Genomic DNA, 15,210 nt, shown 5'->3' on the forward strand with positions numbered 1-15,210 from the left:
AAGATCGTGAACACTTTATAATCAAGTGCAAAGTATTGGAGGAAGTAAGGTCTCCGTTCATCGACCAACTCAGATGTTATATTCAAGACATTGCTAGTGGAATTCTATTTGATTTCAGAGTAATAACAACTTGCTACAATTAACAATTGACTGCTCGAAGTTTCATTTCTTAACAAATCAACAACACGTACACATTGAGAAAATTAGTGCTGGATTATGCTTTAGCCTACATCAAAAGCGTTCATCAATGTTAGAATAGTGAACAAAATGCCTGTGACATGGAAATTTAAAGGATTATTAGAAATGAGAACTGTAACTGGGTAGATAAATTGTTGGTGGGATATGTACAGTGTACAAAGTATTGGTTCTATATATTTTAACTAACCGATTTTTATCAGTGCACCGTTGTTATTGTGATCGTGTATATGTACAATATGAAGTGACAATTCATGGATTTTAAATAGTTAAATTCACACTGACAAAGAACAACAGAGCCAGTGGTTCATCTGATAGAGGTGACAAAACCAGGATAGGTAAAGGTAAAGGTTATATGTAAATAAACTCATCATAGATACCAGCACTAAATTTGTATATACGCCAGGTGCGCATTTCGTCTACAAAAGACTCATCAGTGACGCTCGAAACCAACAAAGTTAAAAAGGCCAAATAAAGTACGGAGTTGAGGAGCAATCGTTTTTCGGCCAAAGGGGGGTAATTCAATTAAAAATTGCAACCGTTTGTAGCACAAGGGAAGTAATCCAATACAAAAACTTAGCTCTCCAGTTTGAAACAACGAAAGTTCACAACCAACAACAATGATGAAAATTAGAATTCGAAACCGCAAAATCACGAAGTCTATAGACATAGATAATGAATGTAAACTAAATGATCTCCGTCAGTTTATTTTTGGATTGTTTGACAACACTTTTCCAAGGTTAACTTTTTATGTCATTCCTTAGATTGTTCAGTTTTGATCAGAGAGTTCTTACACAAGACAAGTTTTTCCCCTGCTGATTGCTGTCATGATTATTTGGTCCAGGGTTCGATTCTGACTCGGGGCCTGGAAATCACAGTACATCATAAGGGTAATTTTCACCCTCCCACGAGGAAGGCGTCCCTGAAAAAATTAAAAATAGCCTTGCCAGACGTCATAATTATTTCGACTACCACACACATTTATGGTACCAAGACTGGAGTTTAAAATAGAATGGGTACTTCAGGGCAACATTTGTTCAAAGTTGTCCCCTTCTTTGATCTGGAGATCAATTGTCTGGTATCTCTCCTGTTTATCTTTTTCCGCCAAGTGTCCCGTAAGTTCTCTCAGAGTACTTTGGCTTCTTCACTATAATAACAGACTTCCCAGTGTCCTACATGTAGCACTCCCTTTCTGTTGGGTGGGAATTGATTTTCCTTGTAAAAAAAATGTCGTAAATATACCTTAGTACCACATCTCCGTTAATCCCAAAAGGGAGTGTATAGGATGCCGCTGTACCCTCAAAGCTGTTGGGTTCTTCAGATAACAGAGGCATTTACCAGTACATGCATACATATTTGTGTTATAAACATTTTTAACTGATGCACTAAGACTAGGTATACCCTCACTTAAATTTTTTTTTCGGAAAGTATTTTTTCTACTTGTCTACTCTTTCTATGATTAAAGTAAACCATTTGTCCTGTAACCTGAGAGAATGGTTCTTATTAGAAAATCACATTGGTCTTTGGAACTCAAACCCAAGATCTCTGTCTTTCTTGATATTGATATGGTACTGTGACACATGGTGATAAGTCTACATGCCCAACTCCCTCCCAACAATTGTTTGCAAAAGTATTCCCAGTCATGTCAGTCAGTGCTCTAACCAACTAGGCAAAGAAGTACAAGTTTAGAACTAGCAAAAGATCTACTATGCAAGTTGAGCAATCCCATCACAATCCAATGTGGAAATATTGTCTGGTAGTGCTGTTAATATTTAATTTACAGGTTCTGTATATATATGATAATCCAAAGTTTGAGCTTAATAAAAGATATAGATAGGTTTCAATGTGACGTAATTCATCTTATCGCTATTTAGTCCAATCCTGAAAAAAACAGTCACTAAGGCAACTTCCTGTTTGGGTAATAAAGTGTTGCAGAAACATAAATCTTCAGCAAATAGATAAAGGAAGAAAAAAGTTTAAAACATGAACATTTAAGGATTTATTAGTTTTATATAATCCTTATTTTTCAAACAAAATTACTGGTTTCAAATTTTTGCACTTAAACCTCTGACATGGAGACAAAAAGGAAGTAAGTCTTGTTCAAATTATGTCCATTAGAATTAAACCTATCTATAAAACATATATTTTCCTATAGACAACGATTATGAAAAATGAGATTTCATTTTCCGCATGGGTGCTCAGCAGATTGTACCTAATTCATAGTACAATATGTAGTACTAGAGATTGGCAACTAATCATTATCTTGTTTGTTATGTGACAAAAAATGGGATTTTCTTTATTAATCATGCCATGAATCATTAACTTTAGTTGGTGTAATTTGTTCACTTAAGGTGGTATGGGAGTCTAAAATAAAAATGATAGAATTTGTTCATACTTTGTCAAAATGTAGTATCTATTGATACATGTTCAAAAATATCATAAAAATGATAGGTCACCGCGCATTTTCTCAAGCTACAGGTTGTGACAAAATGACAAATTTTATATGGATTATACAGGATAAAACACCATTTTGGGATTAGAAACTAAACAAAATGATAGAATTGTAAAATAAATTAGGAAAAGATTGCTTTCAGACAATGCTTTGAGAATATCAAAAGAAAAGATAGGGTCACCGTACGTTTTTTTCGGCTAAGAGACAAAATAGGAAAATTTCATGGAGTCCTTCAGAAAATGCACTGTTTTAGAGTTACCTCCCCTTAAAATTGCCATTTGAAAATATTAAAAAAAATATAAAAAATAATCTACACTTGTAAAAATTAAAAATATTATTATTTTTAAGTTATATTCTTATAAATTGGTTCTTTTAAATGAAAATTCACATTAAATATCTGCATTCCTGCATAAAATTTTACTAACTTGATAGAATATATGGACCTTAGATTCTCTGTTTTTTACAATCCAAGATGGCGAAAGACACCCATACCACCTTAATTTGACCTACCTTTGCACCCTGTAGAAAACAATGGTGCCTGGTCAGACATGTTTCAACTTACATGTACCACATTTTGTATTTGATGCATGTTTAAGTCGGGAGCCTGTTCAATGGTTGTCATTTGTTGTTATAGGTCATATTTGTATTTCATTTGTTGCTTTGCACATAGATCAGATCTTTAATTTCTTGTTTGAATTGTTATTTTAACTGTAAAAAAAAATTGGTCTTATATTGGTATCACGTTGTCATCATCATTGTCATCCTCGTCCAAAGACATTTGGTTTCAGTACAATAACTGAATAAATAAATAGAAATCTATGAACTTTATTAAACACAAGGTTTATAACTACAAAAGAAAGGTTTGGATTGATTTTGGGTGGTTATGGTTCAAACAGTTTAGGAATTAGCGGCAACAAAAGGGGAAAACAAACTTGGGTGTCCTGGTTAATAGTCAATTACTAAAGTATAAAACAATATTGTAAAATCAGTGTAAGAGAGGTAATCCAAACACAAAATTATATTGGATTACAAATATTTGGGTAAAATATTTTTTTTTGGAGTCTGGGAGCTGGGGGTCAATTTGCAACAGCATAGTGTATTGTACAAAAGCAAAAATATGAATATAAAATCAAACCACATAACCAATTCAAGTCCTTGACTACCATAACTACAGTTGTTCTGTGTCAGAAACCTATTATGTATCAAATATGTAATTATAATACAAATTCAGACCTATATCAAGCGCAAATATTGTATAAAATTGAGAAAGGAAATGGGGAATGTGTCAAAGGGACAACAACCTGTCCATAGAGCAGACAACAGCCGAAGGCCACCAATGGGTCTTCAATGTAGCGAGAAACTCAAGCAACAGGATGTGTCCTTCAGCTGGCCCCTTAAAAAATATGTATACTTGTTTAGTGATAATGGACGTCATACTAAACTCCAAATTATACACAAGAAACTAAAATTAAAAATCATACAAGACTAACAAAGGCCAGAGGCTCCTTACTTAGCATGCTTAGGACAGACACAACATTGCAACAGCGTTAAACATGTTGATGAGATCTCAACCCTCCCCCTATACCTCTAGCCAATGTAGAAACTGAAAGTAAACAAATAACAATACGCACAGTAAAATTCAGTTCAAGAGAAGTCTGAGTCCCATGTCAGAAGATGTAACAATAGAAAATAAACAAAATGACAATAATACACAAATAACAATAGACTACTAGCAGTTAACTGATATGTCAGCTCCAGATCTCAACTAAACTGATTGAAAGATTATGTCTTCATCATATGAGTATCAGGCACAATCCCTTCCATTAGGGGTTTAGTATCATACTATCATAAAATATATGAGAAGAACATAACCCATGTCATGCCAATAACTGTTTTAAAAAAAACAAATGTGTTTAGTTCCAATGCAAAGACCCTATAAGTGAATTATTATTAAAGCCAAAATATGCAATCTTTAACGACCTGACAACAGTATTGTAACTATATCCCTTCTTAATAAGTCTGTTTAAAGGTTTTGTAAGCTTTTGAGGTGAATACTGACATTTTTGTGCTTTGTAAAAAATATTGTCATTTTAAAAAGATAGGATGTGAAATACCTGAACGTATAAGATGTCTGCATGTTGAGTTATATTTATGAATTATTTCCTAATACATGTTATACAGATGATAAAATTCAGTAATTGTTTTGACTTGTTTATGATAAAGAAAACCCTGGTGTAATAATTTTTCAGTAATACATAAATTTCTCTCGCTAAAATCTAATATGTTGTTACATACATGAGCAAATTGTACAAGTTGAGATATATAAACACCATAAGATGGTGACAAAAAAAATGGATAATTAACAATAGGAAATGAAAAATCATCTCTTTTATCATAAATTTTTGTATTAAGCTTCCCAGTAATGCTATAAATATCAAGATCAAGGAAAGGGCAGTGGTTTCCCATATTTTACAGTTAATAAAGTGTTGACTGATAAGTGATTGAAGAATGTGAAAATGATGCATGAGAAATTAAAGTCTATTCAGGCATGTCAGAATAGAGAGAACAATTTTGATTTATAAATATGTTAAATATATTTTTTTTTTAGGGAATATTTTTTTAGTTTGAATGGTAGAGATCCTATGACAGGAGCTGACACTTCTACAGAAGAAGATAGTCCGTGGAATAATGATGATTTAACACTTAAAGACTGCAGTATTGTTGGTGGGGATTTAATACACATTGTTTCTTTAGACGAGGAGGATACTCCAACACATAGTAGTAAACAGGAAAAAAATGTTGCTATGGAAACAGATCATTCAACTGGTTTTAGCTCTAAACCTGACAATAACAAACCATCAACTAGTGGTAACTATGGCAACAGTTCACAAATATCCGAGATTCCTTCATCAGCAGCCTCTGGTTTCTCCTATAGTGAATCAGATGTAGCTATGGAAGAGAAACCAGTAGATCATGCCATTGTTAACAAATGTTTATCAGAGCCATTGTTATGTAGAGACAGTGTACAGGGAGCAGTACCGCCATTACTGGTTAAAGTTTATATAGAAAGTGATGTTACATCGACGCATGAAGCTCTGGTTATTGTTTTACATATTCTTATGTTAGAATCAGGATACATACCTGTACAGGTAAGGGATAGAAAACCAAGCATGTCAAGTTAGGCAGTAAAAAGCTATTAACTAGAGTTGAATCATTTAAAATATGACAAATTAACTTTCTATTTAAGGTTGCCATGGCAATAGATCATCAGGTAATATACTTTTTGAGCTCTGATGACCTTCATATTCATCTTATCAGCCTTTGCCTCAGAATCATAGTTTATGCTGCCATCAAGTTCATTTATTTTTTTCTTTCAAAGACCTCAGACCAAAGCACAGCCTCTGTCAGATCAGATATGATAAATGAAGATTGGAAGAGAGGAGCACCAGCAAGTTATACATTAAAGTACACACACAATAGTTGTTCTGATACAGATATATTTACACTGGTGTGTTTAAAGATGGGTAAATTATTGATTATTCATGGTAAGTGTTCTGATACGGATATATGTACATACTCACCAAATGTAAAGAAACTTATACACAATGCTTATTACCACAAAATACAGATCAGTTTCGAATTTTGGTGGTGTCACTTTAACAATTGTAGAGTTATGTCCCTTTACAAATGGAAAAAATGCTAAATCTTTTTAGTTTCAGTTTTCTAACATAATTTACATGAAGTAAGCATTAATCAAATGTTATGAAACTTATACACAATTTGTATTACCTCAAAATACAGATCAAGTGTGATTTTTGTTGGTGTCACTGTAACCTACCATTCTTCAGTAATGTCCCTTTATAGCTTTATATGATATCCAAGCAAGAGCATGATCTGTGCCACATGGACATAATCCTCATTATTTTTTTTAAATGTCAATCAATCTAAGAATTTGTAAAGAGTGTAACTCTTTTACAGGTAGATCACCAGATAAAGAAGATATACCATTGAATATTACATTTTGTGAATTTATACAATCCATTGATGGAGGTAAGTACACAACTTTTGTCTAAGCTGAGGAGATCTCCCTCTTTGAAGGTTTCATAGGTGTATGAAAATAGTAACTACCTTGTTAAAAAGAAGAATTGCCCTGATAATGGATATTCACATCTTTCTACAGTAAATGCTCACTTATATGAAAAAATCTATTCATAACACTAACAGCTGAAAGTTTTTCGTGTCATGTAGGTCACCATGAGAAGAGGATACTGATTTAAATAGTTTGTTCTTATGTTGTACTGTTATCACCACTGTCAGAGGTTAGGGGAGGGTTTGGATCCTGCTAACATGTGTAACCCCACCACATTTTTATGTATGTGCCTGTCCCAAATCAGGAGCCTGTAATTCAGTGGTTGTCGTTTAATTATGTGTTGCATATTTGTTTTTCGTTAATTTTTTGTACACATGTTAGACTGTTATTTTTCTCATTTGAATTTTTTTACATTGTCATTTCTGGGTCTTTTATAATTGAATATGCAGTATGGGCTTTCTTCATTGTTGAAAGAAGTACGGTGACCTTGATTGTTAATTTCTGTGTCATTTGGTCTCTTGTGGAGAGTTGTCTCATTGGCAATCATACCACATCTTCTTTTTTATATTATGTAAGTAATAGGCAATTTATGTAATCTATTATAATATGTAATAGCTATTTATTCATCTATTTATATTTCAGAAATAAATGAAGTTTATAAGAATTTACCAAAGCTGTCAATGATTTTTAAAGATAATATATCATTACCACTGCTACAGACATATAGGCAAAGTAAGTTTTGTGTCTGTTGGGCCAGTGATATTGTGCATAACCTGTCATATTCACCATGAATAGAATCCTTCTGGTACTTAGTAACTGAATTAGTCTCCATGAAGTTTATCAAAACATAGGCAAAAGTGGATGTTTTATGGATACACGGGACTGCTCCCTAATTGTTGTATATTTATGTAAAATTATTTGTTCAAGATTTTAAATTCACTTTAATAGTTACTATGTATAAAGTTATAAATTTTCAAGGCTATAAATTTTTATGGTGAAATTTAGTTTGTGGAAATAATAAAAAATGCTGCCAATTCTATAACAAATACAGATAGTTTAGAGCTTGTTTAGAAATCTTCTTTTCATGTTTCAAAGGAAAGAGAAGGTATATAAAATTTGTTTTGTTTATTTACAGATCATGGATTTCCTGTATTGAGTGGCATTATGTCATTAAGTCACGAAATTAAAGTAAGTTCTCCTTTGATTGCCTCAATAAATTTAACAATTTAGGAAGATTTTTGATTGCATAAACACATCGTACAAGTTAATTCATACCTAGGACTCCATAAATCCAACGACCTGAAATGGAGCATCCACATTAACAACATTAGCAAGAAAGCCATTGCCAATCTGGGCTTTCTTAGAAAAATTTAAGGAAAGTACCAGAAGCATGTTGAAAAGATGCATACACATAGCCAAAACATTTGCTAATTGTGAAACAAACAATATAATAAAACGACACGCAATAAACAACACAAATGGGCTTATAGTGCCAGACAGCAATAAGCCACAATATAAACACCATCTGCCAGATAAGATAGTGCCAGAGAGCAATAAGCCACAATATAAACACCAGCAGCCAGATACTGTAGTGCATGCTGATTCTGAAGAGGAATTTTAAAGACTGCTCTACAAGAAGATCACCCATAACAACGTTGCTCTTCTTCACCCTGTCCACCGTGTATAAAAGCCTTAACAGGATTCTACAATAGCCTTTTTCTCTTAGAAATAACAAAATAAAAAACAAAAACAGCAACAAAATACCTGGAAATATGAGTAAGATTCACAGAAATGGTGGGAAAAGATGCATGTTCAATCCTTATTAGGTATATTCTTATATCTTTTGGCAAAATTTTCAACACAGTTTATCTACATTTTATGAAAGAATAGTTTTATAAGTATTTTGAAAAGGTCCATATTTGAAAGAACTATTTAATTTTCATTAATTTAAAAGAAATTACACATATTTTATTTTTCTATATAGTTGACAGTTTTTAGTTTCCTTGATGTGCCAAGCACTGTAAGAATGATGGATACATGTAAAGATTTCCAACAGATTTGTAAAGATAGATATTTATGGCGGAGACATTATCTCAAAGATTTTGGAAGTATGTACAAAAAAGAACCTTGTGGTAATCTGTGTGTATTTACCAGAATTTATTATCTTGTTGCCAATTCCTATAAAAATATGAACAATTATCTCTAGCCCAATGCAATTGTACTTTGATCATGTTTCACATACTTGTAAACACAATGCATTTCAATTTACAATGAAATATTTGACAATGTTTGAGTATGTAAAAATCACCCCAAAAAGCCTTTCACAAATATGGCAAATATTACACACAAAAATATTCTTGGGGAAAAATTCCAAATTGTTTGAGAAGATTATTGGTACATGGACGTACACATTTATTGTTTCAGACATAGTCCATAGAGTTGGGAGGGGGGGAATGAAAATCTACATTTCATTATAAAGATCCTCCATGAAATGTTCTCAAATATACACTTTGAGATGAGGAAAAAAGTAAAACTTTGCATATTATCTGTTGTAGATCGACAGAATAATGATTTATCTCAAGATTGGTATACAGTAAGTATATTTATTTATGGATACTATCTGTCAAGTATTCCTTATTAGCGCAAGTATCATTATTAACATATAATGTTTTAAGGTTGTATGGGGCTTAAATATTTTTAGTTTCATTTATACAAATACACTGATACTTTTATCTTCCAAAGAAATAATAATAAAAAAAAAGATTAAAAGGGAAGGTAACTGCAATTATTTAATTCAAATACATTCTACTGTGGTTTTGATGTTTTGGACATTCTTAAACATCATTAGCTTTAAAGTATTAGATTTTGAGTGTTCCTGATGAAGTTAAATCCAGAAAGTGCTTCAAATGCAAATGATGTATAAAGTTTTTTTGTCATGAACCTTGAACAAAAAAGAGAAATGTTTATTTTCATTAAACAATCTATGAAAAAAAAAGTAATATCTAAAGTTAAGTTGATATGATAAATATTGAATATAGGTGATGAGCACATGAATTATTAAAATAAAGTAAATGTTTGCTGCATTTAAAAATAACAGTTTTTTATATGACATTTACATTTATATAACTAACTAGAATATGAAATCTATACCTGTTTACATGTATGTATCTCATTATAGATCTATAAGACAGAATTTCAATTACGGAAACAAAGAGAAAAAGATAGACGTAGATTTCTAAGTCAGATGACCTGTATCGTGCCCCCTGTATTTAGACCAGATCATGATCCAGGTTTTCCTAACCCACTACCGTTGTATCCACCAGGAATGATTGGAGGAGATTTTGATCTTTTTCCACAATTCCAAGGTAATTATAATACATTTTATGTCATATAAAAAACAAAAATTTCCTCTAGGAAATTATTCTTTAATTTAAAATGGTTTATAAAAAATAAGGCCATCTTTTTGTAGGAAAACAAGTGAAATCCTATAATGATTTGCATTGCTGTTGATAATCATCTATTGGTCTATGCCTTACATGGAGGTTAAAGGTTTGAAAATATAAAAACATTCAAAACTTTCAAATTTGTAAGATCATGATACAATTTTCAAAAGTGGACAAGAAGTTGTATTTTGTGTTGTAGGACCTGGTGGTGTTGGTGGTTTTGGTGGTCGGAGAAGTGGACACAATCCATTACAACCGTTACAGCCTAGATTTGATCCTTTAGGACCTTTACCTGGTCATAATATTCGACCCGGAAGGGGTGGCGGATTGAGAGACAATAGAGGAATGTTTGGACGAATGGGAGGACCAAGATTTTTTTAGACTCCCATCAAAAGTTGAAGAAAGATCAGTTACGATTTTGATATGTTGAATAATCTGTTAAAATTATACATTTATTTATAAATATGAAGTGCTTTTTTTTTTTTTTTTCTTTAATACATACAAAAGGAGACTAGGGATGCCAAATATATTGTACATGTCAATAGACACAACAAGCAGCAAAACCACTCATTTGGTAAAAAAAAAGACATACAAGGCAAATAACAAGAAGCAACAAATTGTTCAGACAGCAGATGGTTCAGGCACATAATTTGATTGCCGGCCAAGGTACAGACATACAATTAGGTGGGGTTACACAAGTATTACATTTGCACATCCTTGGTAAGTATCTAGCATTGTATAAAACTAGACCTGTTCAGGATGAAGTCTGTGTTGTGGTATCTTCTGATAGACTGGTACACTTGACAGGTCAATAGTACGGTATTTGATATGCAGATTAGTTGAAATGTCTGCATGACATAATTATGGCTTTCACTTTAATTGCATCTTGCGGCGGGGTATCATCAGTGAGCAGTAGCTCACAGTTTCACTTGTTTTGTTTATTTTCTTTGGTTACATCTTCTGACATCAGACTCTTGAATTATATTGTTATGCATTTACTTTTCTACATTAGCTAGAGGTATAGGGGAGGGTTGAGATCTCATAAACATGTTTAACTCCGCCACATTTTTGGGCCTGTCCAAAGTCAGGAGCCTCTGGTCTTTGTTAGTCTTGTATTATTTTAATTTTAGTTTCTTGTGTACAATTTGGAAATTAGTATGGCGTTCATTTTCACTGAACTAGTATATACATTGTATTTGTTTAGGGGCCAGCTGAAGGATGTTGGGTGCGTGAATTTCTCATTACATTAAAGACCTTTTTGTGACCTTCTGCTGTTGTTTTTTTCTATGGTCGGGTTGTTGTCTCTTTGATACATTCCCCATTTCCATTCTCAATTTTATCCACTTATAAAAAGGTAGATGCGATACAACAAGTGAAACTGCGAGCTACTAATAACTGATGATACCCCTGCCGCAAGTGGATAATATTAATAATGTAAAAATATGCAAGTGTTCGGTAAACAGGAAGTCGTAGAATGATGAATCTGAAAATGCATCACACGGTATAGCTGACTTATATAAATCCTGAAACCAAATTTCAGAAATCCTTGTATTGTAGTTCCTGAGAAAAATTTGACGAAAATTTTCAACTTGGCTATCATGTGTAAAATCATATAAGTGTTCGGTAAACAGGAAGTTGTCAAGTGATCAATCTGAAAACGCATCACACGGTATAGCTGACTTAGATAAACCCTGAAACCAAATTTCAGAAATCCTTGTATTGTAGTTCCTGAGAAAAATGTGACGAAAATTTTCAACTTGGCTATCATGTGTAAAATCATATAAGTGTTCGGTAAACAGGAAGTTGTCAAGTGATCAATCTGAAAACGCATCACACGGTATAGCTAACTTAGATAAACCCTGAAACCAAATTTCAGAAATCCTTGTATTGTAGTTCCTGAGAAAAGTGTGATGAAAATTTTCAACTTGGCTATCATGTGTAAAATCATACAAGTGTTCGGTAAACAGGAAGTTGTGAAGTGATGAATCTGAAAACGCATCACACGTTATAGCTGACTTAGATAAACCCTGAAACCAAATTTCAGAAATCCTTGTATTGTAGTTCCTGAGAAAATTGCGACGAAAAAATAAATAGTGTAAAAATATGCCAGTGTTCGGTAAACAAGAAGTTGTCGAGTGATGAATCTGAAAACACATCACACGGTATAGCTGACTTATATAAATCCTGAAACCAAATTTCAGAAATCCTTGTATTGTAGTTCCTAAGAAAAGTGTGACAAAAATTTTCAACTTGGCTATCATGTGTAAAATCATACAAGTGTTCGGTAAACAGGAAGTTTTCAAGTGATCAATCTGAAAACGCATCACACGGTATAGCTAACTTTTTTTTTTTTTTTTTTTTTTTTTTATCCAACATATATAATATACAACAGTACAGTTATCAAACAATAAGTTCATATATATAAATGTAATATAATACAACCTATTAGAAAATGTATAGAACTTGAAAATAACATTTTGTTTGGATTTTATAATTGTATCTTATTAAAAAGGACATACAAAAAAAAATAAATATAGAGAATTAATAAATAAAAGAATTAAAAGATGATTAAAGAAAAAGAAAAAAAAACAAAAGCAACAAAAAACAAAAAACCAATATAAAAAAAACAAAAATCATTTTGATGTCTGCTAATTTTTTCATAGTTGCTAATCCACCAAATTATCTTGGTAAATGCACCAAGCTTGATTAAACTTTTCAAAACATTTATTTTTAACTGATTTTTAATGATGCTTTATTTTTTCAATCAATGCTGTTAAACTTAATTCTCCTTTAAAATATCGTGTATTAAATATATATTGTTTAATCCAGAGAAAAATATTGTTTTGAGGGTCACCTTTGTACATTCGTGATAAATTTCCAAACAAAAAAATATCCTGTGTAAATGGTATACTAATACCGTTATGGAGAAACCACATTTCAGTTTGCTCAATAAATTGTTGTACATAATAACAATCCCACAGTATATGTTCAATTGATTCGGTATAGCTAACTTAGTCTTAGATAAACCCTGAAACCAAATTTCAGAAATCCTTGTATTGTAGTTCCTGAGAAAAATGTGACGAAAAATATTCATGGGACGGACTGACTGACTGACGGACGGACAGTACAACAGACTGACGGACGGACAGACAGAGGTAAAACAGTATACCCCCCTTTTTTAAAGCGGGGGTATAATGACAATAATACATAAAAAACAACAGACTATAGTGTAACAACTATTTTTTTTTTCTTGACAAGGTCTGAATTGAAAATCAATGTGCAACAACTTATTAAATCACCAAGAGCATAAATTTAGATTCTTTCATGCAGTTATGAACTAAAATTAATTTTTTTTTGCATGAAAAACACTGGGTCGGAGGAGAAAAAAAAATTAAAAATCAACATTTTTAATTTAATTTTTTTTCCTATTTGGCAAAAATTAGGGTAGGAGGGTTCGTAAAACTAAAAATAAAAAAACTACGGCCATAAGTAAATCAATATTAACGCCAAAATATGCAATCTTTAGTGACCTGACAACAGTATCATAACTATATCCTTTCTTAATAAGTCTATTTAAAGGTTTTGTTAGTTTCTGCGGTGAATACCGACATTTTTGTGCTTTATAAAGAATATTTCCATAAAAATGGGATGTGAAATACCTAAACGTATAAGAAGTCTGCATTTTGAGCTATATTTACGAATGATGTCCTTATACCGATGATAAAATTAAGTAAATGTTTTGACTAGTTTGTGATATCGAAAACCCTGGTGTAATAATTTTTCAGTAATACATAATCCCTATTCTGACTTCACACCAACTTTCAACATGTATGAAGTACAAGTGATAGAGATAAAGAAAAGTTTATGACCAGATTAAGGCAATGAGATGGAGATACCAATTCTCTGAACCAGGGATAAGAATCAAATCAAAATAGTTTTGGAACTTTTAATAAAGCTAAAGGCCGAGTTACAAGTCTGCCAACATATACTGCTCAGAAGGCATTTAAGTTAACTGGTTTCTTATAGTTCCAAAATAAAAGAATATGCAATTGGACACAAATGCCCCCTATTCTAAATATACGGCAAATTCATAAATTTTATGTCCCATTTATGGGCATAATGTTTTATGGTCTTGTTTGTCCCACTTCATGTTTAAAATTTTGGTTGAGGTAGTTTTTTTATAAAGTTGAAGTCCAATCAAATTGAAACTTAGTATACATGTTCCTTATGATTTTATCTTTCTAATTTTAATGCCAAATTAGTTTTTACACCCATTTTCACGGTCCACTGAACAAGATAGAAAATGATAATGTGGATGGGACATCAGTGTACTTGGGACACATTCTTGTTTTCATTTATAAAAAGACATCACTCAAGAACTGTGAATTTGACGACACACTTTTTGAATCTGATCTGTGTTTGGTGTTAATAAGCATTGTTTATAAAACATAACTTTTTGTTGAGGCAAAGTAAAGTTGAATGTGAAAACAAGAAATTTGGCAAACATTCCATTTACAAAGGGACATAACTAAGAACAGAGAAAAAGATTACCCAACGTTTGTTCATGCAAACTTCAAGCTTGAAAATGAAACCAAATTCAGGATGATGACAGAAACAGACAATGCCAAAACTTGTAAAACTCACTTCTCCCATGATCCCATCCCAAAGCTGACATCTGAATTTTCTCAAACTGAAAAAACAATTTGGTCATGAAAGTAATGTCTTGACATAGTCCTAGGACATGTGGCTTCATATCAAATATAATCAATCAAGTATGGCAATATAAAACAACTCTAAACAATAAGATCAAATGACAAGCATGTAATAAACTACTGGTCACCCTATCGTCTTCAAAATTAAACAAAACCCTCCTGATTACTTAACTGAGAAGAGGGTGCTTACCATAAAAAAAAAAAAAAAAAGACACCAAGTAAAGAGTATTGATATTAGAGTGACTAACAAGACCATATTCAGCTGACCTAATTGAAAGAAGGGATAACTCTTAAAGATATCTATAAAAAAATAAAGAA

General features: G+C 32.1%; 1 protein-coding gene across 2 annotated transcripts; it reads left to right on the top strand.

Annotated features, from left to right (window-relative positions):
* The first annotated feature begins 773 nt into the window (after positions 1-773).
* On the top strand, positions 774-10,655 carry LOC134714530 (F-box only protein 7-like). 2 transcript variants are annotated; one of them, XM_063575845.1, is made up of 10 exons: positions 774-934; positions 5,256-5,796; positions 6,027-6,192; positions 6,626-6,697; positions 7,380-7,469; positions 7,873-7,925; positions 8,722-8,845; positions 9,293-9,330; positions 9,916-10,102; positions 10,380-10,655. In XM_063575845.1, the coding sequence occupies exons 1-10, from the start codon at positions 816-818 to the stop codon at positions 10,559-10,561; spliced, it is 1,572 nt and encodes a 523-aa protein (XP_063431915.1). In that variant the 5' UTR covers positions 774-815; the 3' UTR covers positions 10,562-10,655. The 2 variants fall into 2 exon arrangements, with proteins under 2 accessions (XP_063431915.1, XP_063431925.1); XM_063575855.1 differs by having other exon boundaries at positions 774-876.
* The last annotated feature ends 4,555 nt before the right edge of the window (positions 10,656-15,210 follow it).

Source organism: Mytilus trossulus, chromosome 1, assembly GCF_036588685.1.
Source record: "Mytilus trossulus isolate FHL-02 chromosome 1, PNRI_Mtr1.1.1.hap1, whole genome shotgun sequence".
Classification (NCBI taxonomy): domain Eukaryota; kingdom Metazoa; phylum Mollusca; class Bivalvia; order Mytilida; family Mytilidae; genus Mytilus; species Mytilus trossulus.